Source organism: Tasmannia lanceolata, unplaced genomic scaffold (assembly GCF_043159265.1).
Source record: "Tasmannia lanceolata isolate RefF3 unplaced genomic scaffold, GAP_Taslan_0.1 ptg000037l, whole genome shotgun sequence".
In the NCBI taxonomy this organism is placed as follows: domain Eukaryota; kingdom Viridiplantae; phylum Streptophyta; class Magnoliopsida; order Canellales; family Winteraceae; genus Tasmannia; species Tasmannia lanceolata.
The window spans coordinates 57,547,055-57,571,522 of NW_027518714.1; the positions used below are offsets into that span (position 1 = coordinate 57,547,055).

Sequence of the window (24,468 nt, forward strand, 5' to 3'; positions counted from 1 at the left end):
TCTTCACGTGGCGGTTGTGAGGAATAGATCGGAAGTTGATATTAATGGAGGTGAGACGAAGATGCTCAGCCTTTTGCAGGACTGGTCTTCACCTTCTACAGCAATTAAAATTGAGTTTCTTCTTAGTATTCCAATTGGTCTTCTCGTCCTTCTAATTAATTTGTTTCTTCTTCTAGCAAATGGCCTTGACCTATTGCAGCACTTACAATTGGGTCTTCTTCTACCAAACTTTACAACCTCTCTCTTTCTCTCTCTCTCACACACACACTGGCATGCCATGGATTAGGATTTCCAAACATACAAAACACAGATGTTCTTTCTTTTTTGCTTATTTTTCCTACTGTTAATTGCTGCAGGAAAAGACCCCCATTACTTCCCCTAATGCCCGTGATTTCTACATAAATTTGGAGGATTTCTGCATAAATTTGGGAGCCATTGGATATAAGAATTTTTTTTATACATATGTCCCAAGTAATCAAAAGGGGCAGATATACCACTTCCCTTAATTAAATAGCTATTTAGACGCCGTTTGGATACGCGGATTTTAGAATCAAGGTTTTTAGTTTGAAAACAGTGTAAAAGAGGGTTCATGATCAAGCTGCTCAGCATTTCTTGGATTTTAAGTGAGAAATTCAGGTTTTAAAAATATCTCATCCATCCGAAGATTTCTAAAACCTGGAAATATGGGAGGATCTGCGACTCTCTTGTTGACGGAAAGAAGGGCGAGAAGTAAAAAATGAGTAAAAAACGACGGCTGGTCTGCTTCTTCTCTTGTCTCTTAGCTACAATTTTGAAGAAATCTTGGATTCTAAAATCCGTATATCGAAATGGCCCCAGGTCCGCTTCTTCTCTTTTCTCTTAGCTACAATTTTGAAGAAGTCTTGGATTCTAAAATCCGCGTATCGAAATGGCCCCTTAATTTTCATGGTATTTTTTAGATTTGTTTGTCCTAAAGGCTTCATGATTCATTTGTTTTAAGTGTGGGACCTGCATGATCTGAATGGCTAGGCTTTGAGAAACATTTTCCCATGATATTTAGAAACTCCACCTGATGAGTTTCATGAAAATAAAACACAAAATTGGGTATTCGCATAAAGGAAACTCCATGAAATTGGGGCAATTTCCCTTGGTTGTTTATTTAGTTTCATTCCAACACACTTGGGCTTCTCTTCATTGTCGTTATCCCACACTCAATCTTTTCTTATATGTAGTTTTACACATTTGATCCTTCCTCTATTGGAGGTTTTCTATGCCTAGTCATTTTCATAATTGGCTATCATTTCCGTGCCTATACAAAACAAGTTTTGACACATTTTGAGTAGTTTATATTTGTTGAACTCGATGATGAGCTCCCTAATTTAGCCAAGCACTATTATTTCAATCAAATAACCATGTTCTAAGAAGCTAATACAGATTCCTATTCTTCTATTTTCCATACATGAAAATGGCCTGCATCTACAAAATGTATCTTACTGTTGTATTGAGAAATGTGAGATACAAAGTTGGGCCCATTCAGTGCTAACAGAATCGTATTGTCTGTGCCAAAACTATGCTTATTCCATAATAATTAAGTATTCCCCATGCCTCAAACTTTTCTAACTGCTTCATATGGATTATGCATGCTTAATATTCTAGGACAGCACATGTGCTTTGCATGGAAAAACTACTAATAGAGTGTCTATGGTGTGATAGAGCGCCAAAATAAACCAACCTAACATTTTGGCATGAGTAACCCTTATAAAAGGTTATATGTTCATTCAAAGTGATCTTAAATCAAATCAGAAAAGAATGCAAGTACTTGTTGACTTAATCATGTTAAATGATCGATTGAGATATCGGAAGAAACCAATAGAAATCTCGGCCACTTCAAAAATAGAATCGAAATAATAGAAAAGGAGCATCCTACCAATTGCAACGTTTTTAACCTCCTCCCATCAATACCATTGCAGCCGTGTTTCCCAATAAGACGATGTTCTGCAGAAAACGTTCGCTGCACAGTACCTGATCTCGAATGTAGTGTGACAAGATCCATTCCCGAAATTCTGGTCGAAATTCGGTAAAGATGCTCGAAATTTCAAATTTTTGCACCAAATTTGGTAATTTCGGCCGAAATTTGGGAAATGAATAAAAAATTAATATATATTTTTTAAAATTTTACCAAAATTGATGAAATTTCGGCCAAATTTTCCAAAATTTCTACTGAAATTTGGTACGTTTCACCAATTTCGGATTTCGGTCGTTTTGGTTTTGGTGTTTACCGGAATCCGAAATTTCGAATATCAGATGAAATTTAAAACCTTGCTCAATCAAAATTTGATGTCGACCCTGCCGGCTTCCAAAGTGAAGGTTAGGAGTAGAAGTGGTGGCTGATGGTTGTTGAACAATTTGTTCTTGAACAACTTCGAGGTATTGCATCGTGTTCATCCAAACAGGAGAGAGTACAATTGTATTCCAAACAATATATGTGATTGTACATATTCCTATGGAAATTCCATGTCTATTGTTTTTCAACTTTTAAATTCCCAATAATGATATTTTTAGTATAAATCATTACTAGCAGGATTGGAGTATACAATGGTTTAGAAAATTTTTTGTTAGGGATTTTTTTGGTTTCCAACATTTAGAAGGAAATGATATATTTATGGCTTATTTAGAGGATTATCAGTATAAACCCTTTTAGGCATAACCCGATTAGATATTCCAAGCATATCAAGACTTCTAATTGCACAATTGATAAATTGTTAAAGTATGTATTTCAAATCTCATTTTAAATGGTTAGGACCCTGAGAAATTATAGTGTCCTAGAGTCAAATCCCGTGAAGGGGTACGATAAAAGTATCGCCCTCGATATTTGATCCCGCCTTCACAGGACTTAGGCTTGGGCACAGTATAAAACCCAGGATCCTTAAGTGTGATTTAGAGCTAGGATCATTCAGTTGGATCCACTAGATGAATGGCCTGTATCACATCATGAGAACACGTACAGGGTAGAACAATAGAAATCTCTTGAATAATTGAGAGAAAAAGTATCGGTCCTCCGTCCATGTTTGCTCCATCTTTTCCCACTGCCTACCAATTTCAAATTCAAACTCGAATCGAAGGTTTTTGAAGAAGGGAAAAAGATTAACGACTTTGTAGTGCGGTACCCATTTAGGGTCAATGTTCAGATTAATAATAAAATGGCTGAGATGTATACCAAATGTTTGATCGAATGACCGAACGGAATTTGGATCCTTGGAATTTGATGATAAGTGGGTTTGGGTCAAATGGGCAGAGAGAGGATGGGCTGCTATTATTGTTTGAATATATGAGTAAGTGGTTGCAACCCAATGAACAGTTCCATCTGTAACTTGAGAACATCGTGAATCTTCCTCTCAGATCAGTAAACAAACAGCTCAATTCACGCAAGACACAGAAACGAGCTTTACTCTTGACATATAGAAAACTGGTTGCTTTAAAGAGGGGCTTCTAATGATTCTGGACTCTATGGCCTCAGTTCCCACTAAAATCCAAAGCTTAAGAAAAGGGTATAGTCACCACCTCTTTCTATTGAGAACCACAAAACTGTAGTTCACTATAGCAGAATTCTGCTATAGTGCTTTAGGTTGTGGATTAAAATAAACCAAGGTGATTCTCATCTCCTTCAACAAGGAGAAGCAAAAGGCATTTACTACAACAGGTTCTTTAAAAAAAAAACGTCTGATTTGCAATTCAGTAATGACCACAAGAGAGCTTGAAATAACACCCTTGCCATTGAAATTGCATAAATGAGAAGAGGCTTTCTATGTGGTTTTAGGGAGCCTGCCACAACACAGAAGAAATGAATGCGAATCAATATGCTGAGGGGAAGAACATGGTTGGGTGAATATTGGGCTGCCACAAATGCAAACAAGGTTTGGGGATCGCTACCAAGATGAAGGAATTGAGTGGGCAGATGAAGGAAGCAGGTTATGTTCCATACACAAGATATGTGCTTCACAATATTGATCATATTTCCTTTCCAAATAACATGCATCCAAACGGTAACATGCATCCAAACGAAATGAATTACTTTCTAGGAAAAAGCTTTCTATTTAAGCTGTGTTATACCAAACGACAAAAAGGAGTTCCTTGGAGAGGAAAGGAAGAAAAAGATTTCCCTGGAAAGACTTTCCAAGGTGGAAAGACCTTTCCTACAAACCAAACAGGCCCTTAGTGTTAAAGTCTCCACTTTCTCATACCTACTACCACGTACCAAAAGCCATTACCTCTCTACTTTCCTTAGAGTAGTCCTATTCTTATAAACTCCATTTTGTAGAGATTCTCCACCATCTAGCAAGACCTCCATTGAACCTTCATTGAAGCTTTCTTGTCTCCAAGCTAGTGTCTGAAGCAAGGCTAACTTTTTCCATATTTTCTCGATGTTTTGAAGCTTTCTTGTTGAAGGATTCTTCTCTCTTTTTATTTTGTCTTGTATTGTTGTTCTATCAAATATTGAAGTTGATCTTTTGGGATTGTTCTTCTTCTCTTTTTGTTATGGATCTCGGGCTAGTGTAAACCTCAGTTTCACTATTTGAGAAGCGGATATTCCGGTGTTGAGAAATCCGTCCTTCCTCTATAGATAACGCTTGTTCAATGACCCAGACCATTTATTTGCTACATAAACCCCGGCTTGCTATCGATGGACAATACTCCAAAGTAAAATGAATTCCGCATAAGGAAAAACACCCTTTTTGGTTTTGAAAGAGAATGAGATTATCCTTAATTTGGGACTTCACCTTGTCACAAAATTTGGTTTTTGAGAAATTATGGAATTTGATCTCACCCACTGTAACTCCCATGTATCATGCATGTTTTGTGCAACCTATTCATCAGTGTATCAGTGCATCGCATGAACCGTGCGCTTTTTTTCCCAAATTTTTTTTTTTGGGGGGCCTTCACAATAAAAAATTGTTATTTTGAATTAGGAGAAACTACTGACACTTCAATAAGACTCATCACCCATCAACAGTTTCTAAACACATTTCATATAATTCACCTTTCATACAGTAGTAAATCAAGTGCTATGAGCTGTTTTTTAGGATGGAATTTTATTTACATGGTTTCCAGCATAGGGGTAGGAGGTTTATTATCATTGATTATAAATACCAGCTCACAAATTCAAAAAAAGTTTCTTGTCAAACTCAACCTAAAGGCATCCATCCAAACAGTGATGCTACACAAGAAAAAAAAATCTAATCACTTTGTAATCTGTACAATTTATATACAAACCAGGTAATGTCTCTGTGCACAATCTATTCACAATAATGAGGTGAATACAAACCATGCAGAAATTACAGTATGCTGTGTCATTCTGAATTTCTATCTTGTATTAGGATGCAACACTAATCGCTTTGTTAGAAGAAGAGCCACTATTCGCAATGTGTTATCCTGCGTGTATCATGGCAACTGAACATTTGAGCTTTTTGTATGTTTTTTTTCTTCTTTATGTTAATTGGGTATATCAGGAGTAAGACCTGATTAAACTGAAATTCTGGAATGAACGGGCTTTAAAGAAGTTCCCGAAGAGGAATCGGGTAGTGGTTTCTTGAGAAGGTTTGGGAGAGAAAAATGGGTTCTGTTTAACTCGCAGGATGGTCTGACCTAACTGTTGGCGGATTGAGTCGATGGTCTTCGGATCGATGGGGTTACCAGACACATCTGTAACATAGAAAGTGTCTATTGCTTTGCCACCCTTTGTTGAGATTTCTGCTCTTCTGATGGTAAAACCATTTTCACGGAATATCCTAGTAATGTCGGAAAGAAGCCCAACTCGATCGTCTGTGTGCAATTCTAGTTCCAGCCCCTGTAGGATCAAGCAATAACAATGAGAAAATCAATAATATTATATATAGGGAAATAATATCAGCACAACCATGTTTTGAGATTTTCACTAACACATATAGACTTTTAGTATTTAAAGAGCTGTCAAAAGGTTATTACCGTTCCCAAAAAGCTCTCAAAAGGCAATTAAAAAAGAAAAGACAAGCTGGGTCTGTGCAATTACTAAAGCATGGTTGTGCTGATATCATTTCCCTATCTGATGGAAATCTTTTGAGCATTCAAATCGATATATACCTCCGATGCTCGTCTTTCAATGGCTGCTTCGAGGCACTGGGCCACACGTTGTCGCTCAGCTTCTGATCTTATGGGGTGCCCATCCACATGTCTGATATAGTATTCCTACAATAAAACAAGATCCTTGGATGATAATGATATGGAACTCAAAAGGGTGGAGTAAAATAAGACTGTAAGAAGGGAAGAGAAGGTTAGTAGTAATCTATCCTTCCCTTGCCAACTGTTGATGGAGAAACATGTAACCTTCCACCATGTCATAAGGTCGGCTAACTTAGAGCCTGATAGACTAGCAAGGGATGGTGTTGTTAGGGAGGGTCTTCAGTTCTCTGATTTCCTTCCCTCTTAAAGGGTTGTTTATTTATTGTATGTTCTCTTATTGTCTCCTCCATTCTCGACCTTCTCGGTCGTGGGGGATGCTGTCCTTTCCTTTTCTCTATAATATATTTTTTCATCATTCAAAAAAAAAAGAAGTAGAACTAAAGAAAAAGCTTACTTGATAGGCTTCCATCCGCCCTGTGTTGACCGTTCCATGAAAGACCACATATTGCATGTCTGTTAGAGTACAAACAGTATCAAACAAAAGCTTTGGTCTATCCTTAGATCGCATTGTAACCACAGTGTAATCCTTTTCAAAGCAATCGAATAGAGTGACTTGAGTTCTAGAGCTCTTATCTTCGACTTTCCCCGACCCAAAATTTTCGTAATCCCTATCTGCAAACATCAACTGATGCAACCTTCTCTCTTTGTGAGTGACCCCACGTGAAACTGTCATTTTTGCTGTCTTCATATCATTGTTACCTCTTAGCACATTGCACAAAAGTTCCTTGATCATGGAAAGGCGTTTTGGGTCTTCAATTGCACACCCTGTGGACTCGTCTGTAACATGAACTACTGCCGCGGCTCTATCATTATGCGTCCAAACCTCGGCACTCACCACATTACATCTCAGGTCTGTGAGTACAGCGCTTACTTCGGAGAGTAGACCGGGCCTATCCATGCCTATTAGTTCAATTGAAGTATGCTCTTTGGAAGGCATCAAGCCGACGGAACTTCTCAATGGGGGAAAGAAGCAAGGTTCTGTTTCAAGAGACTGCATAATTGTGAAAACCCATTCAAAAGGTCAGGTGGCGCCAGGGGAAAATTTTCTGCAAATAGTGTGAGGAGTTCTAACAGAGAAAAAAAGCACAAGACATTTGTTTCTTAAGATTGCATTAGTAGGCCAATGTATTGAAAAATACAGTGGCAAAGAGCCAAAGACAACTATAATAGTAGTAATAGTCCTTAAAATTAATAGAAAATGGGTAAAGTATGTGAAGACATGCATCTGTTTTAGAAATTGTTTAAAATTGAAAAAGGGTAAGGTGGTTAAAGAAAGACCTTTCCACCTCCAAACACTGTAGAACACAGGTGGATATCTCAGAGACTGTAGAAACATGGATCTGTTTCATGGGATTTCTTCAAAAATTATTTAAAATTGGATGGGAAGGCAGAAAAGGATGTTCAAGGCATTTGAGTGATCTCCAAGCCATTTTAATCATTCAAAAAAAAAGATCACTAGATTGACTTCATGAGGATTAATCACATGTATATGCATGAAAATTTCAGTTGGGCAAACAGAACGAGAGTATTCAACTTGTGAATCCCCTTAAAACTAGAAAGAAATAGTGATTTTAGAACCAGGATGAGCAAGAATAAACTAAGTGATTACCTTTTTTATATAGTTGAGAAGCTCTTCATCTTTGAGTTTCATCCCATCAAGGTCGATTACATTAAACACTGAACGTTTGGACCGAGAAGAAAAATAATTCAGTTGGTGAAATTACTAGTTAAATGCTTCAAGAACTGAGAATCAATTCAAGCAGCTAGAGAATGCCTACCATCCATGAACCATCCCCCATCAGAAGATATGTATGCTTTTGTTATGACAAGGTTCAGATCTGTAAGGAATTGAACAACTTCCAGAAGAATTCCATGTTTGTTTACACAGTCAACCTGAAATCAAAAGCATCCCATTATTCACTAATTTCTGAGAATATTCTTGATTACTCCAAAACATGAAAACTTAAATCTAGAGAACCATAAAACAGAACAAATACAAATCCCACAAAGGTAATTAATGAAGGAAAGGGACTTAAGCTTAAAGCTTACCTTAATAACAGTTGCATTCTCACAAGCATTATTGTCAATGACAACCCTGCAAAAACAAAGCTAAATTTGATGAAGAAACAAATAACAAAAGAGGGAAGACCTAAAATAAAGTTGATTCCACAGAGTTCCAAGCTGAACCCTGTAAATGGAACATCAAAATAAGAAAGGAGAAAAAAAAAAACCAAAAGTGAAGAAGAAAATACTGGAAAACATGAAACCTAAGCAGGTTTTGCAAATGCATATATTTCAATGAAAACCCTGAAACCAAATGCATATATTTCAATGAAAACCCTGAAACCAAATGCATATATTTCAATGAAAACCCTGAAACCAAAAAAATAAAATAAACAAAAACATATTTTCAGAATAAAAGGGAAAAAACCCAAAAGAGGCCTAATTAGGTCAATTCCACAGAATACCAAGCTGAATGGAAGATCTAAATAAAAAGATAAAAAAAAAACCCAAAAAAAGCAGAAAATACAGGAAAACATGAAACCTAAGCAGGTTTTTGCAAATGCATATATTTCAATGAAAACCATGAAATAATAAAATAAAAAAAAACAAATAAAAACATACTTTTTAGAACAAAAGAAAAAAAACCTAAAAAGAGGCCTAATTCAAATGATAAATTTCGAAAAATTACAAATCTTACCCAAAGAAACAAAAAGAGTAAGAAAACCCCCTAAATAGGTAGATTCCACAGAATTCCAAGCTGAACCTTGTAAATCGGATTAAAATAAAAAACAAAAAAAAACCCCAAAAAGAAGAAAATACTGGAAAACATGAAACCTAAGCAGATTTTGCAAATGCATATGTTTCATTGAAAACCCTGATACTACAAAAAAATCTCAGAAAAAAAGGAAAAAAAACCCAAAAGAGGCCTAATTCAACTTATAAATTTCGGCAAATTACAAAAAAATCTTACCCAAAAAAAAAAAAAAAGTAGTTAAAAAGAAAAAAACCAAAACAGGGGAGATTCAACAGACCCTTAACAGAAATCTCCTAAAGGCTGCAATTTCTCATTGAAAACACAAAAACCCAGAAAGGAAATCACTCAAGAGGAAAGAAAAGAAGAAAAGGAGAAAAAAGAAAAAAGAAAAAAAGTATGAAAAAATAAAGAGAAACATACCTTGGTGGATTCATCCTTCTGATGAACTTTGCATACTCATCATCCATTTCTAGAATTACAAACAACCCAACCAAGAATTAAAAAAAGAGACCCAGAAATTAAATATCAAGACAAATAAAAAACTGTTCTGTTTACAAAGAAAAAGAGCTAAAAATCTGTCCAATGTCTTAGGAAGAACAGATCAGAGAGACTTGAGACTTTCGGCTACAACTAAACTTCATCTAATAAAAACGGTCAAGCTGCCCGGGCTGAGACGTGTCGATCTTGTATTGGCTCTGAGTAACAGTTACTGGTCTGCCCGGGGCAATCAATTCAAAGCTGCCCAAAAAACGTTATTTTATTTTTATTACACTCGTTTTCTGATTGGACCGTTTTAGGAGTAATTCAACTGTAACTAAGACACTAGAAGATGACGTGTAATGCGTTGAATGCCACGTGGACAATGCCAGATTTGCCGGTTGTTTTGGCGGCAACCCCGCCGTAACGACCAGTTCTCGTCCCACGTAAGATTAATGACCATTAGCTTCGGAAAAACAGGATCAGGAAATGACAGAAATACCACTTTCGCATGCATGATTAATATATAACGGTTCCTAATGTGTAGATAAGTTATCTACACACTAGCTTAAAATCCAGTGGGGACCACATTATTTGGGTGATCCAACCCATTCATTTTTAAGGCCCTCACATAGATAGGGTGTCCACGAAAAATCAGATCCATAGGATCATCCTAACCATACGAACTCTGGAGGTAAAAAATGGACTAATTTGTGAAGGTTTAAAGACATCCATTTTACCTCCACAAATCCTAGGGTTGGGATGATCCTATGGATCTGATTTTTTGTAGACACCCTATCTATGTGAGGGCCTTTAAAATGGATGGCTTGGATCATCCAAACAATGTGGGCTCCCACTGTATTTTAAGCTAGTGTGTAGAGAATTCTCTACACATATGTGTAGGAACCGTTTTCTCTCTCTCTCTCTCTCTCTCTATATATATATATATATATGTGTGTGTGTGTGTGTGTGTGCTCAAGGTTTAAAATTTCGGTTTCAGTACCGATTTCGATCGAAATCTGGTACAAAAATCGAAACTAATATTTTATTCAATATTAAATTTCGGCGAAATATTAAATTAATTTAAAAAAAACAGATTTTTTAGGTCAAATTTCGGAAAAACTGAAATTTCAGCTAAAATTCCAAAATTTCGACCGAAATAAATGACCGTTCAGGATTTTGGTAGTTTTAGTGTCAGTCGATTTCGGTCGAAATTTAAAACCATGGATATGCTAAGGGTCAATTTGGTTATATATAGTCTATAAATCTATATACAAATTGCACCCACAATCCAATTAGCGGATTGCACACCCCTGAACTATTCTTAGGGACCATTTGGATAGACAGATTTTACAACGGATGATTGAATAATCCTGGATTAAAAAATTCTAGGAACAGAAAATCAAGGATTTAAATATCTAGCTTTTAGTTTGTAAAATCAAGGATTTTACGATCTCGGACTATAAAATTCATGTATCCTAACAGCCCCTTAAGCTCGGTTTGTTTTAGATTTTGACAATGGTCCTTTACCTTTTTTATTTAAAAGAATAGGAGCTTAGAGAGCTGATAGAACAAAAACAAACAAAAATAAAAATTCAAATTCAAGACGAAACTAGACCTGAATTTTTAAATGTATATACATACGCTGATGAACTGATAAAGCAAGAATTTGACAATGATGCTTCTTTGATATAAGCTTATGATGCTGACCTTGTACACATCAATACAACAACAGGTTTTGCTTATCCGAAGAGGGAAGGATCCAATACAGAGGGAACGATGGTGAGACGATTTACGTGGCGCTTTTGTATATGTGACACATGCATCTGGAAATATGGTGACACATGCTTGGATCGTAAGAATAACATTTCGAACAAAAAGCCTTCCTTGGAAAAAGATTTCCTTCTATGATTTAGAGGGAAATGATGTGATTATGGTTAATTTAGAAGAATTTCATCATAAATTGAAGGTCTATGTTGAAAATTTAGAAATATTTATCCTATCCATACTTTTTGAGAAAATCTAGCAATCTAAATATGGTATAGCTAAACGATATTTTGTGACCCCTTTTTCAGCATTCCGACTCACATTAGACAGACTTGTGGTCGGCGGTCCGGACTAACAGACCTAGACATCACTGTGTTCTAATATCAATTTTCACTTGGGTGAAACTCAAGTCGGGTTGAGGCCAATCTGAACCCAACCCGACAACCATTTATTGAACCAGAACACGACCCAACCCGAGTTTTCAACCCGACCCAACTTGAGTTTTTAAGCTTAATAAAAAAATGATAAAAAATGTCGAATTTCACTCAAGTCAGGTTGTCCAAGCCCTCATCCTGAACACCACCCGAACTTAACCTGGGTTGGGAAAAGTCAACATGAACCTGAACTGAAGGTCCTGAACCTAAACCCGCACCCGAACCCGAACCCGGCCTGAACTCAACCCAATCTGATCCGACTTATTTTTTCAGGTTGAACCCGACCCGAGTTGCACTCCTGAGTCTGTTCAGCACGCTCGGACCGCCTTTGAAATATTTGTCCTGAATTGAGGATTCTGACGTGTCGAGCACCGAACCGTCCGATGGATAGTCTATAAAGGATGGAAGAGAAGTGTCTTTTTAAGCATCCCGGTGCCAGGTCAAGGGGAATAAACTTTTAAATGCGTCGAGCTGTCCACGTCAGGCCTACAGCTGGCTGGTATGTGACAGGCGTGTGAACGAGGGAAGATATTTAGTGGGACCTACCGAAAGATTAGATCCTTTTGGTGGACTAATTAATTGATGTGAATTGGGCCCACAAAAAATATTCTTACTACTTGACAAGGAATAGATATACAAGATGGATTCGGTGTATAACCCTTAGGTTTAGATTCCGTGTACAGTCAGCCCATTGGGCTTTAGATTCGGTGCATATGCTTTTTAACACCTACAATATTGGCTACTCGGAATGCGTAGTGTGTGCACACTACACACTACACACTACACACTACACACCTACACCACTCTGAAAATAAAGTGTATATACCAATAAAGTGGGTGTATGTGCTGAATCTATGAGAAATTGGGTCGGTGTCTAATTTCCTATGGGTGCCAAAGGATCGGGCAATCTTGATCGTATATGTGGGTTTGTAAATGGATGATGATCAAAAACCTTAAATCAAGTGGGTCCCACAAAGGACTATGAATAGTAGCGCTAATTGTGATTGCCAACGAGATTTATTGACACGTTTACATTACATGTGGCAGTGGGCCCATGTTGATACTATATTAACGGTTCTCATCAATGAAAACAAGATTATGGGTTTCATGTTTTAGAGTTTAGGATTTAAGAATTTAAATAGTTAGATGATATTTTCACCCTCTGCAGTACGCATTCGCCCCCTTATAGATATTTTCACCCTCTGCAGTACGCATTCGCCCCCTTATAGCGTGAACGGTGGGCAACTTTAAAGCTTTTTATGTCAAAAGGGGCGGATGATGTCAAAATCACATTAAAAAGGGGCGCATGCGTACTGCAGTGGGGGTGAAAATATCATCGGCCTTTAAATAATGGGCATATTGCACAAGTAAGACAAGTAAAAGACAAATTTTAGAGTTTAGGATTATAGTCTTTATTTTATAGACACTTAATAGGCTAAAGACCAAGTTAGCATACTGAGTACTGACACAACGAAAACTTTTAATAAAAGATTAAGCCACAAGCATTTATTTAAAGGAAGTGAAATCATTTCTCCCTCAATTGTACTCCTATTTAGTTTACAAGGTTGTCACAAGTCACACTCTTTAAAAAAATCTATGGGCAACAAAGAAAAAAGCATATCCATTCCAAAAAAAAAAAACCATTTAATAAGGATATTATAAGAACTTAGGAGTGCCAATATCATCTCTCCTTACAACAAACATAGTAAAATGTACCACTGAATTGCCCCACTCATTATACAGTGGTGTCTAGCCTAACACGCATGTGCTCTATTGACCTAAGAACCCACTCGACTCAATGGGGCATGTGATGAGCCGTAGACAGTCGGTTGAATTGGTTGTGACATGTGGCCTATCACATGTGCCTTAGGTCACCAAGGCCCCCTAGATATCTCAACACTTGGCAAACCAATATTTTAAAAAGAAAAAAAACTAATTTTTCCATGGGTCAACCTTCTTTTTTGTAGTCATCCACCTAATAATCTGACCTTTGATCATCATGTCACAACTATTCATGAGCCAAGTTCATGCATTTTGAGAGGTCCAAGTGTTTTGTGTCTTGACTTGTTCTGTATATAGTGTTTAAAATTCCCACAGAAAACTATGGTAATATTCACAATATCCTAGGTAGTAGGAACATGTTGTAACTAGCTGTGATTTGAAAGGTTTTCTTTATAAAAGTTGGGTTTTGTCCACTATTGTTTATATCTTTGTTTTGTTTCTTGAATCTATCTTTATAAACTATCTTCTTCTGTCTTCTATATTTCTATAACTTATTCCTAATGTTCACTACATTTAAATGATACTTGTGTGGATTTCTATCTTCATAAGATGAAAACATCACTTGTGTGGATTTCTTATCGCGATATTTTCATGGTAAATGATTAAAATGAAAAATTACCATATATTTTTTTCAAATCTCGGGATTATTTCAAAGTTTATCTTTTTCTCAAAATAGTGCGCTTTAATATCGGAGATATTTGTAACATAAATTTAAGACACCCTAAGTTTTGTTTTAGATTTCAAAACCATAGTCAGCATTCTCATAGAATGCGTCTCATGATGAGAGAATCCATCATCCACACAGATTTCTTTACATTATCTTGTAAGTGTTATACATAAAAAATACATATATAGATATATAAAACATAATATAAAAAATATAAATACATACATAAATATATAAATACAGGAATTCCATACAAGTATTCGAATTATTATTATTATTATTATTAATTGTTTTACAAGTAAGGATGATGTTTGAACCCCTGACCCCTATGCTACATCACCACTAGGGCAATAATCATCCTCCAATTGAAAGGTTAGTTTAAAATCAACTTTGATGGAGCATGTAAAGGAATCCAAAGAACATTGAATTAAGAGAACAATCAGAGTCGTCCACTTGGGCCAAGTATCACAACTGATTGAGAGGTGTTTGTCGGTATCAACAAATAGTCATCTTGATATACGGCAATCTCTTGAAGGAGAGAACAGCCACATCAGATGAATAAAATGAATAAGACAAACTGTGCTAAAAAAGTGAGCCTGTGTGGCATTCTCTCTGCGAAATGGCTTCCGCAAAATTGCATAACAAATCCCATATATATATATATGAGAAAAGTGTTGAGCGCACCATTTTTTTGGTGCGCTTAAGTGGTTATAACACCTCCCATTGGTTCGCTTAAGCGGGACCCAAACATTTAAACGAATGGGAGGCGTTATAACCACTTAAGCGCACACCAAAAAATTGGTGCGCTTAAGCACACCAACATATTCCTCTCTCTCTCTCTATATATATATATATATATATATATATATATATATATATATATATATATATATATATATATATATATATATATATAGAGAGAGAGAGAGACACACAACTTCTAAAGTGCTAGGCTGTCGTCAAAGTAACATATTAATGAAATACTATTACCACGAACTTACTATTAAATTAACATTAGGTGGTCCCTAAATCGGCACTAGTCTTACCATCATCCTATAGTTCGAATAATTTTCTAGTGAAAGGAGGGTTAGAAAGAAAACGGGTAATAATTAAAAATTATTGTGAAAATATCCATTTATTAGATGGTTAAGATCACCCTGAATATGAGATTTAAGAGTCAAGAGAAGGTTAAGATCATCCTAAAAATGAGAGAGAGAATGCTGACATTTTCAAGGAAGACAAATAAGAGGGGTGGAAATGCTGTCATTTTCAGGGAATCAGAAGTAGATGAGGGATGGAAATGCAATGCTGGAAAAGGCGTGGAAATATCATTTTCACTATTTTAAAAAGGGCTCAATTTGAATGGATAATTCTATTTATGTTGACGTGGTGTGAGTAGCTCTAATGATTTTGATACAAGGTTTCATAGAAGGTTTTTCAAACTATTAATTTCTTATGGAAATGATATATTTGGCCTTTTCTTTCCCGGGACAGCCCCTTGTAGAGTAAAAAGTAGTCATAAATACACTAGAGAGGGCTGTCCCACGAAAGAGAACGGGGAAAATATATCAACACCTTTTTGTTATTATGTTGACAGCTGCGTTTCGATCGGTAGAATCAGGAATCGGAATCCGCATCTTATTCAACCTCCCTAAAGAAGAAATAAAAAAAATACAATAAAAATTTTCATTTCCCGGAAAACAGATTCTGACATTTTCTTCTTTAATGAGTGAACATTGGTTGGGAAAAAATTTCCATGGAAAATGAGTTAACCAAAGGTTGGAAAATTCACTGTCCATGGAAAAAAAAATTCCCTGCATGGCTGCATCCAAAGAGCCACTTAAGCCATGTTTGGCAACTATGAAAAATCATTCCCTAGAATATTCGTGGGTAAAATTGTTTGAGAGGGGTTGAGAAAGAAGGAGACAGACAGAATTGAGTGAGGAGGAGTAGAAATGGCATCAAAATCCCTAAAATACAGTGAAAAAAAATACCTATCTAGAATTGAATTTTTGTAATTTTCATTCTCCCCTCACTCCCACCCTCTCCAGTCCCCCACAAATATTCCATGGAATAGTTTTTCTTGGTGGCCAAACACTGGGTTAAAATAAGAAGAAACATCAAAATGAAACAGAATGCAGACCAACAATACTCAAACGCTCACAATAATAAAGAATTAGTAGGAGATTAGAGTTTAGAGTTACCTCTTGTTGATCTGATTATGTCCATTGATCAGAGAAAGCTTTGACACAGAGAAAGCTTCAAAATATTTCTCTTTCTCCTTTGTGTGTGAGAGAGATAGAGAGGTCTCCTTATAATGAGCATAAAATCTCAAAGCGTCGATTCACATTTGCATTATTTGGAAAGAGAAATAGAAACAGAGAAGAGTACTTTCCTTTTGCTGCTTTTCTTTCTAAAAGAAAATCCAATCGCCAAAAGTTGCTTATTTTCGACCTTTTTTAGAAACCCTTTTGAGGAACCGTTTGAGGAAACATACTAAGCATAGGTCATTAACTTCCGATATCCATTTGAGAAAGATAATATTTTTTTATCTCGGGCCCTTATTTCGTGGGGACACCCATTTGGAATAAGGTTTGTAGCTTGTCTATACAAAATGTGGTCACAAGGTTTCTTATGTAGGGTTCACATATCCCAAGACTTTATACGGTGCGCGCGCGCGCGAACTCTAGTGTTTTTCAAACAGTGCGGGCCCACTTCATAGGGTGATCCAAACGGTTCATTTGTAATTAAATAGGCTGTACCCCATAAATTAATCATCTCCGTAAGATGATCCTAACCTTTCGATTTGTAGAGGGAAATCGGAAGGTTAGGTCATCCATGATTTTCGGGGTAAAACCTATTTACGTTGTGGCCCAACAAATGAACCGTTTGGACAATCCTATGAAGTGCGCCCGGTGTACTTTTTGAAAAACACTGGGCTTCAAAGGCACACACACCCTAAACACTATCCATATATCATTATATCCCAATCATTTTGGGCTGTAAATGCAATTGTGGCTTCAAAATAGGTTACTTCTTGGGACACTCTGCAGCCTCACATGGACCTTTAGTAAAGAGGAAACTGTAGACACCCCATTTTCCCCATCACAATTGTTTACTAAGCAAGAGCTACAGAATTTTACGATCCAAGATGAATTTCCTGGTGCGGCTCACCTCTAAATATTTTAATTGAGATGTGGGGGCATTTTGAAACCATAAGATGGCCACTAAGTGATCTAATAGATATAATCTTGCAAATCATAGACAAAATCAAAGGAATCAGGGTACTTGGATGTGTAAAGAAAGTGAATCAATGGTGCAATTCGCATAAATTACTCAAAATAAAAGCCAATCCAACCATATGAATGTTGCCCACTGAAGAAATTGATCGATGATCAAGGGATGTAACGCTTCAATTCAACCGAGAAGGACATATTGTAGAGTGAAATTACATTCACGCCTTCACAAATTGGCCCCATCCAACATCAAAGATGAATCCAGACCATCATCTAGACCTCGGTGACGGTCTTAATTTCTAGAACGAAGCCTCAAAGCAACCCGATCAGAAGTCGAAACAACAGACGCACTGGATCGATCAGAAATCACTGGGAACCGTAGGATCCAATTCCCAATAATTGCATACAATACAAATCAATTCAACCGTTGGATCCTACAATATCAATGGGGACATTGAGAATTTCATCCTGATTAGAGAACCTGAAATCCCAACCATCCGATCAAGCCCGGCAAGTGATCAACTGAACAAATCCTGTCCAACTCAATCAAATTAAAATCCTACCTTAATTTTAAAAGGCCTAATGCCCTTGGCCCCTTAAAATGTATCATTTTCCAAAAATAATCTCTCTCTCTCTCCCCCCGACCAATTTTAGTGAGAAAATAATCAAATATCTCCCTCTTTTACTGATTCCCGATTCTAATGCATAACCAAACAGTAGAATTGATATTCCCTATTCCCTTGGAGTTGGAATAAGATTGGTATTTGATTTTACTGATTCCTGATTCATGTGATACAAACACACCCCTAGTGTGACCAAGGCAGAATTCAAAGCACTAGTTAAAGATTTTTTAATCTTCATTAATTATAAATTAAGTGCCTTAAGAAAATAAATAATTTCACATAGGAATTTTGTGCGCCAGTACAAGTTACAATTTCACACAAAAGAAAAGTGGCGACACCTTTGATAGCAAACTTTACACCTCACTACAATGATATATCATGGTTAGGGGTATAAACGGATCGAATTCGAATCGGATATGACTATATACGAATTCGATTACAGTATACACTATCCGAATTTGGATTCGGATTCGAAGTTGACGGATATTTAATATCTATTTACCAGATTCGGATGTTAAACGGATCGGATATATCATTTACTAGATTCACATCCGCTAAGAGCTGGATATCTCATAAACGGATTCGGATAATATCCGCTTGAAACGGATCCGGATAATATTCGCTTTACACGGATTCGGGTGCGGACGGTAATCAAATTTTCGAATATCCATTTACACCCCTAATCATGGTATGATTTGAATTCAAGAAAAACATCATTTTATCTTCATATTGTTGAAATATTTTCAAAATAGAATGGTTTTAAAAATGATTTTTTTTTTCAAAAACTGATATTGTAGAAAACTCGTGGGAAAACTAAAAAGTTTAGTCCCACAGGGAAAAGCTAAAAGAGATGCGAGGGGTTAATAAAGAATCTGCTCCAAGGGCATTTGGTTTACAATTGCACACATGCTTAAATCTAACTTCTACGGACCACAAAAATGGTGCATTGTTGCATCATTTGTATATGCATGAAGAGCAGTGATAGTGGACTGTGGGGCGCAAAGTGATACTTTCTTGGCACACTTTGCACTTTACATGTCGGCATCAGCGCTGATCACAAACAAATTCGATCTGGAACACAGAATCACTAAGAGCATGATCCGATCATGCTGTATTATTTGGAGCCCACTAGAAGCCAGTCACGATCTAGTGGTCATATAGCAGATCTATTTTGATCTAATGGTTGAATATATACTCATGTATAGATTCAATCTAGTTATGATCTCGATCATACTCATGATCAGACGTGATCTAACGGTCAAATAACTACCCCCAACGATTGGATGTGAAGTTGAAGTTTGATCAAGTGGTGCAAATCCTCTTGAAAATGTACTAATTGGTCTATAAAAAGACTAGAAACTAAATCCGTGAAGAATAATATGATATACAAGTCTTTCTAAGGATTTCTACGTACACACATTACATTAATTTCCCTCTTTATGTATTTTTTGGTCTAGCATGTGTTAGTTATTTTAACCGTGCTTCATTATAGCTTGTGAGTAAATTCACTGCAACCCAGTGCACCTTGATTCGTAAATTTGTAGTGAATATTGTCTGAAGGAAAGCGTTAAAAGTAATGAGCTTTCAAGTATTTTTCATTCATTTTCTTCGACTGGATCACTATTCAACTCTTCTACTCCAACATTTATACATTACACTGTAATAGCTCGCTCTCTCTTCTAAGGGAAATTTTGGGTTTTTGTCATAGTATATACCAATTTCAGAAATATCAGTCTCAGTAGCGGTCTAGTCTACACCAACCATGACTCTGTGTGGAAGAGCTTTGAGGTAGCAAAGAACATGAAGTGCACATGCAAATGTTTTGCATGTAATAGATTAATGACATTTCAGAGAACAAAGGTAGACAATATATGAAAATGACCCAAGCGTTTAGTGGCTTTTATTTTGTATAAGAAAGGTGATCGATCACTTACACACCAGTACTAGAAAAATTTCTGCGCCAGATTTCTGAGACAGAGTCAAGCTTTCCGACTCAATATGTCTCACATTCACACAGAAGCCAACAATTCAATTGATTATCCTTTCTAAATGGTTTGGCAAATACACCAAATTTCAGAATATCATCTTTTATAGGTTTCATTCTCTTTTCTACATTATTAGTTGGTTAGGGGAAATGAGAGATTTTATATGGTGTAAGCCAATAAAGTCGGGTATTTTTCAAAAAATACTCTATGGCTCCCACCATAGGATGACCCAAACTGTCCATTTGATGGGCCACAACGTACATAGATTTTACCCCAAAAATAATTTCTGGAGGATGATCCGGGCCAGGATCATCCTCCTATTTGAAAAAATACTCTACTTCACAGGCTTACATCATATAAAATCTCTATTTTTCTTGGATGTGTTTTCCATGGTTAATTAAGCGTTTTTATTTGAAAAGGAGAAAAAACAAAGATTCAGGTAGATCCAATGGAAAACAAATTGTCTAATTAATAAAATAAAATAAAATTGACATTCTCGTTGAGCATCATTTATTACTTTTGAAGGGAACTTTAGACAAGCTGTTTCAGGCGGTCCCAAGAGGCGAACTTTAAATTGAACTTTGATGGATCATCAAAAGGCAACCCAGGACCAACCAAACACTATCAACCCAGGGTCCAGCTCCAGCTGTAAATGAATGAAAGGACATCTTGGAAAGTTAGAAACAATCTTAAAAAGGTATCTTCGACTACCATTTAATTGATCATTTATTAGATAATGTTTTTTGTCGCCGACACCAGCCCACCCAATATACATGTGCCATGTGTACCACGATTAGGTCTATCGCAGGTACCAGCAAACTCTAGGGTTGGCCTACATGTTGCACATGTAGCCCCTCTTTTGGGTTTGGCCATTGCATTTGGATTTTTGTTATCTGGGAGGTTTGAACTCGGAACCTTTGGCTCTTATATCACGTGAAACGACATTGATGGGTATGGCGTTATTTAATCTTTTATACTTAACGCCTAAGACCTTGATCAAGTACGATTTCATAGTGCTTTTCAGATGAGAATCTACAGGTTGGTATTTTTTAGGGTATTGATAGAACGGATATGATTGATCTCTATTGGCATTGGAACGGTAGATACTGCACGATCGGGTAGTGGCCCGCTAGATCAATGAAGCTCGATCACCAGATACACATGGGGCCGGCATGTGTCTGGTTGGAAAGTGGAGCCATGCTTGGATTGCTCCTTCATCTTTCCACCAATTGGAGTGAGCAATAATAGGGCTGTTACAATTTCCAACAAGTTGTCTTTCGAATTGCAACGATGGGAGAAGTTTGAAGTAAATAGATTGCCACCCTCCTCTGGCCCAGGAAAGGGGGTGGATATATCATTACCCTTTTGCAAATTGTGAACAACTATGAAGCCAGTACTGTCCATATCAATGGTGAAGATCAATTCTGGGGTCCCATATGGGGATATGTATGCATCATCCAGACCGTTGATCTTATAGTACATCATTAGGTGGCTCACATGGATTTGGTCCCACGCTGAATGGGCCTTCCATGCATAGGATAAAGAAATACGAACAAACAACGGTTTAGCTTTTGTTAGAAGAACACTAAAAGACGCTTGAAGGATCAAGACCCTAGGATCATTTGATCAAGTTCTTATCAATGACATTTAGCCAAACTTATGGTCACCCAGTCGGACCAACAGATCCGATCACATAGACGTGGAACGAAGGGAGCCCAGTGAGTGTTTATCTTACACACAGGATGTCCATTTGGGCCGCTTATGGTGTTCTACAAGATTGACTGTCTTATTTAACATTCATTCGACTCATGCCCTATTGTAGGACCAGGACTTTGCCTATTAGGATAAATTGTAAATGGGACTTTTTCCTAAGGCTGTTTCACCTCCGCCCTCAAAGCGTACCTGATAAATCAGTCATTCACTTTTTTGTGAACGACTGAGATCAATCTCAGTAAGAAATGTGGTTGAACCCATCCGGTTTGGGTTGAGCCTGGACCAAGCTAATTGCACCCGTAAAGGCTCTATTTGGTTGCCAATATCTCGGGCTTCACTGGAATTTTCTAGGGCTTTGGGGCGCCACGTAATCCAAATCTCTCACTTGATTGCCATTTTAGACTATAAATTCCAGGAGTTTTCTAGGGATGCTAGAGGGCTGTCAGTTGAGGTTTAACGTCCCTAAAAAACCCCCAAATTATACGGAAAAATCCAGGTACAGCATCTCTCTCTCTCTCCTCTCTCTCTCTCTCTCTCTCTCTCTCTCTCTGGTGTAAAATAAAACTACATTAACAGAACTAAAGAGGAGAGAGTTCCCATTGGATTAGAGCTTTTAGAAAAATCAAGAGGCCTATCTCTCCACCAAAATCTGAGTTGCTTTTCAATTGCCTCTAGCCAATTTTGTGCCACTCTGTTTACCTTTGCGTCAATGGTAATGTTGCTCCATTGTGACCTAGTAGTCACGGGTTCGAGTCACGGAAACAGCTTCTTTGCAAAGCAGGGATACACCTCCCAGACCTTGCAATGGTGGGAGCCTCGTGCACTAGGCCACCCTTTTTCTGTTTACCTTTGCGTATCTGTGCCACCCTGCTTAGCTTGCCAATGAGTCTACCTTGATTATGTTGAAGGCCTTGAGCACCAACTCTGATCGATCCAAATGCCGTCCATCACCGACCTTAAAATTGATAGCTTCAAAAGGAGCCTTTTCCAATTTACACGGCTCTACCACTTACGAGAGCATAGTTTTTTATTTAAAACCTTCTTGAACGACCAAAATCTAGTCCTAAATATTTGGAAAAAGCCTTGAGCCAATGACAACCTAGGATCCAAAATACAAAGTTTTGCCCATACTGCTTAGACCAAACCTAGGCCTCAGCTAGAAGCTTATTTAAATAAATAGGGACCCAATTCAAGGCATTATAAAGGTCACACTGTTAAAATCTCAACTAGAATCAAGCTCTAGTAAGGCATTCAACCCAAAGAGCCAATCCCGGAGAAATATCAGGCTTACAAAGGCTTAAATTTCCTCTCTTCTCCTTTTTGAGAAGGAAAAACATTATAATCTCCTTTTATTTTTTGAGAATCTCTCATATTTGTCCCGTAATTTTTCTCTTCGCACCAAAGGCTTTTCCATGCGTGGTTTGGTTTTGCTTTCGGATTTTTTATTTCTTATTTGTGGTGTTATTTATTTTCCAGGCACAAATGTAGATATGTTTATGGGTTTTTTATTCTTTAATTCACACACACAGAAAGGCCTTCCTTAGCAACATAATCAAGCTCTAATAAGGCATTCAGCCCGAAGAGCCAAGCCCATAGAGCTATCAAGCTTACACAGGCTTAACTTTCAGTTTCATAGTGTAGTTGCTTTTATTCCTAGTTCTCTCTTCTTCTTTTGTTTCTTTCTTTTATGGGTGTGCCTAACCTGTGGCAAAAGTCAGATTACTGTCGGTCCTTCCGGGTTTAGTCTAAGGTTGGTGTAACTTTAGTTTCACCCTTCCAAGCTCTTGGAAAGTTCGATAGGTCACCCGTAGGGCTGCAAATGAACCGAGCCGGCTCGCGAACATGTTTGAGTTCGGCTCGTTAAAAGCTCGGCTCGGGCTCGTTCATTTACTAAACGAGCCGAACCCGAGCCCAAAAATTATGCTCGCCAAATAAACAAGCCGAAGTTGAGCTTTGTATAGTTCGGCTTGGAAAAGCTCGCGAGCTTTTTAGGCTCGGTTCATAAACGAGCCGAGCCGAGCTTAAGCTCGGTTCGTTCCACTTAACGAGCCGAGCTTTCTACAATATTTCACGAACCGAGCCGAGCCGAGCATTTTCGAAAACTAAACGAGCCGAGCCGAACACGAGCCTTCATAAAAACTAAACGAGCCGAGCCCGACCACCCCAAAGCTCGGCTCGGCTCGGCTCATTTGCAGCCCTACTCACCCGTCTAACCGATCAATCGGCTAGAGCCTGTTGACTTTTTATGTGAAAAAAGTCTTTTTGTAATTCAAACTTACAATGAGGTGTTTTTAGTTATGCTTTTGGGCTTCTCATTCAAATTACTTGGGCTTCCCTCCAAAAGGACTAAAGTAATGAGAAAACTTTAGTCCTAGATGGGAAGTGTGTGAGGATGAGAGTGGTCACATATATACTTTCACTCTCTTAGCCTTGTGAATGAGCAAGAGGTCATGGGAATCTTACGCGCACGGATCGCCCACTTGGGTCCGGTGGGCTTTTGATCTTACCACACACGCGCGCCGCCCGGCCCGGTGCGGCTCGGCCGGCCGCGCGCGTGGACCTAAGGCTTTTCTTTTTCTATTATTATTTTTTTCGTTTTAACAGTCAAGAGTTTATTTATTTTGTTTTAACTCTTTTTTACCGTTTAAGATTCCTTAATCGTGGTTTAGTGGCCGTTTGGAAAACGTCTTTCACGCACTAAAAGAGTGCGACGTTTCACCTTAACGTGTCGATTACCTTTCTATAAAATCGGTTTTAGAGAAAACAGAAAGAAATCCTTGACGGATTCTTCTTCTGCTCTTTCTCTTCTCTGGTTTTCTCTCTGGTTTTCT

General features: G+C 37.5%; 1 protein-coding gene across 1 annotated transcript; it reads right to left on the reverse strand.

Annotated features, from left to right (window-relative positions):
* Nucleotides 1-5,195: 5,195 nt before the first annotated feature.
* Nucleotides 5,196-9,579, reverse strand: LOC143862019 (ACT domain-containing protein ACR6-like). The gene is made up of 7 exons (XM_077373010.1): nt 9,374-9,579; nt 8,245-8,290; nt 7,974-8,088; nt 7,805-7,872; nt 6,590-7,186; nt 6,097-6,201; nt 5,196-5,824 (listed from the first exon to the last, which is right to left on the reverse strand). The coding sequence occupies exons 1-7, from the start codon at nt 9,418-9,420 to the stop codon at nt 5,483-5,485; spliced, it is 1,320 nt and encodes a 439-aa protein (XP_077229125.1). The 5' UTR covers nt 9,421-9,579; the 3' UTR covers nt 5,196-5,482.
* Between the last annotated feature and the right edge of the window lie 14,889 nt (nt 9,580-24,468).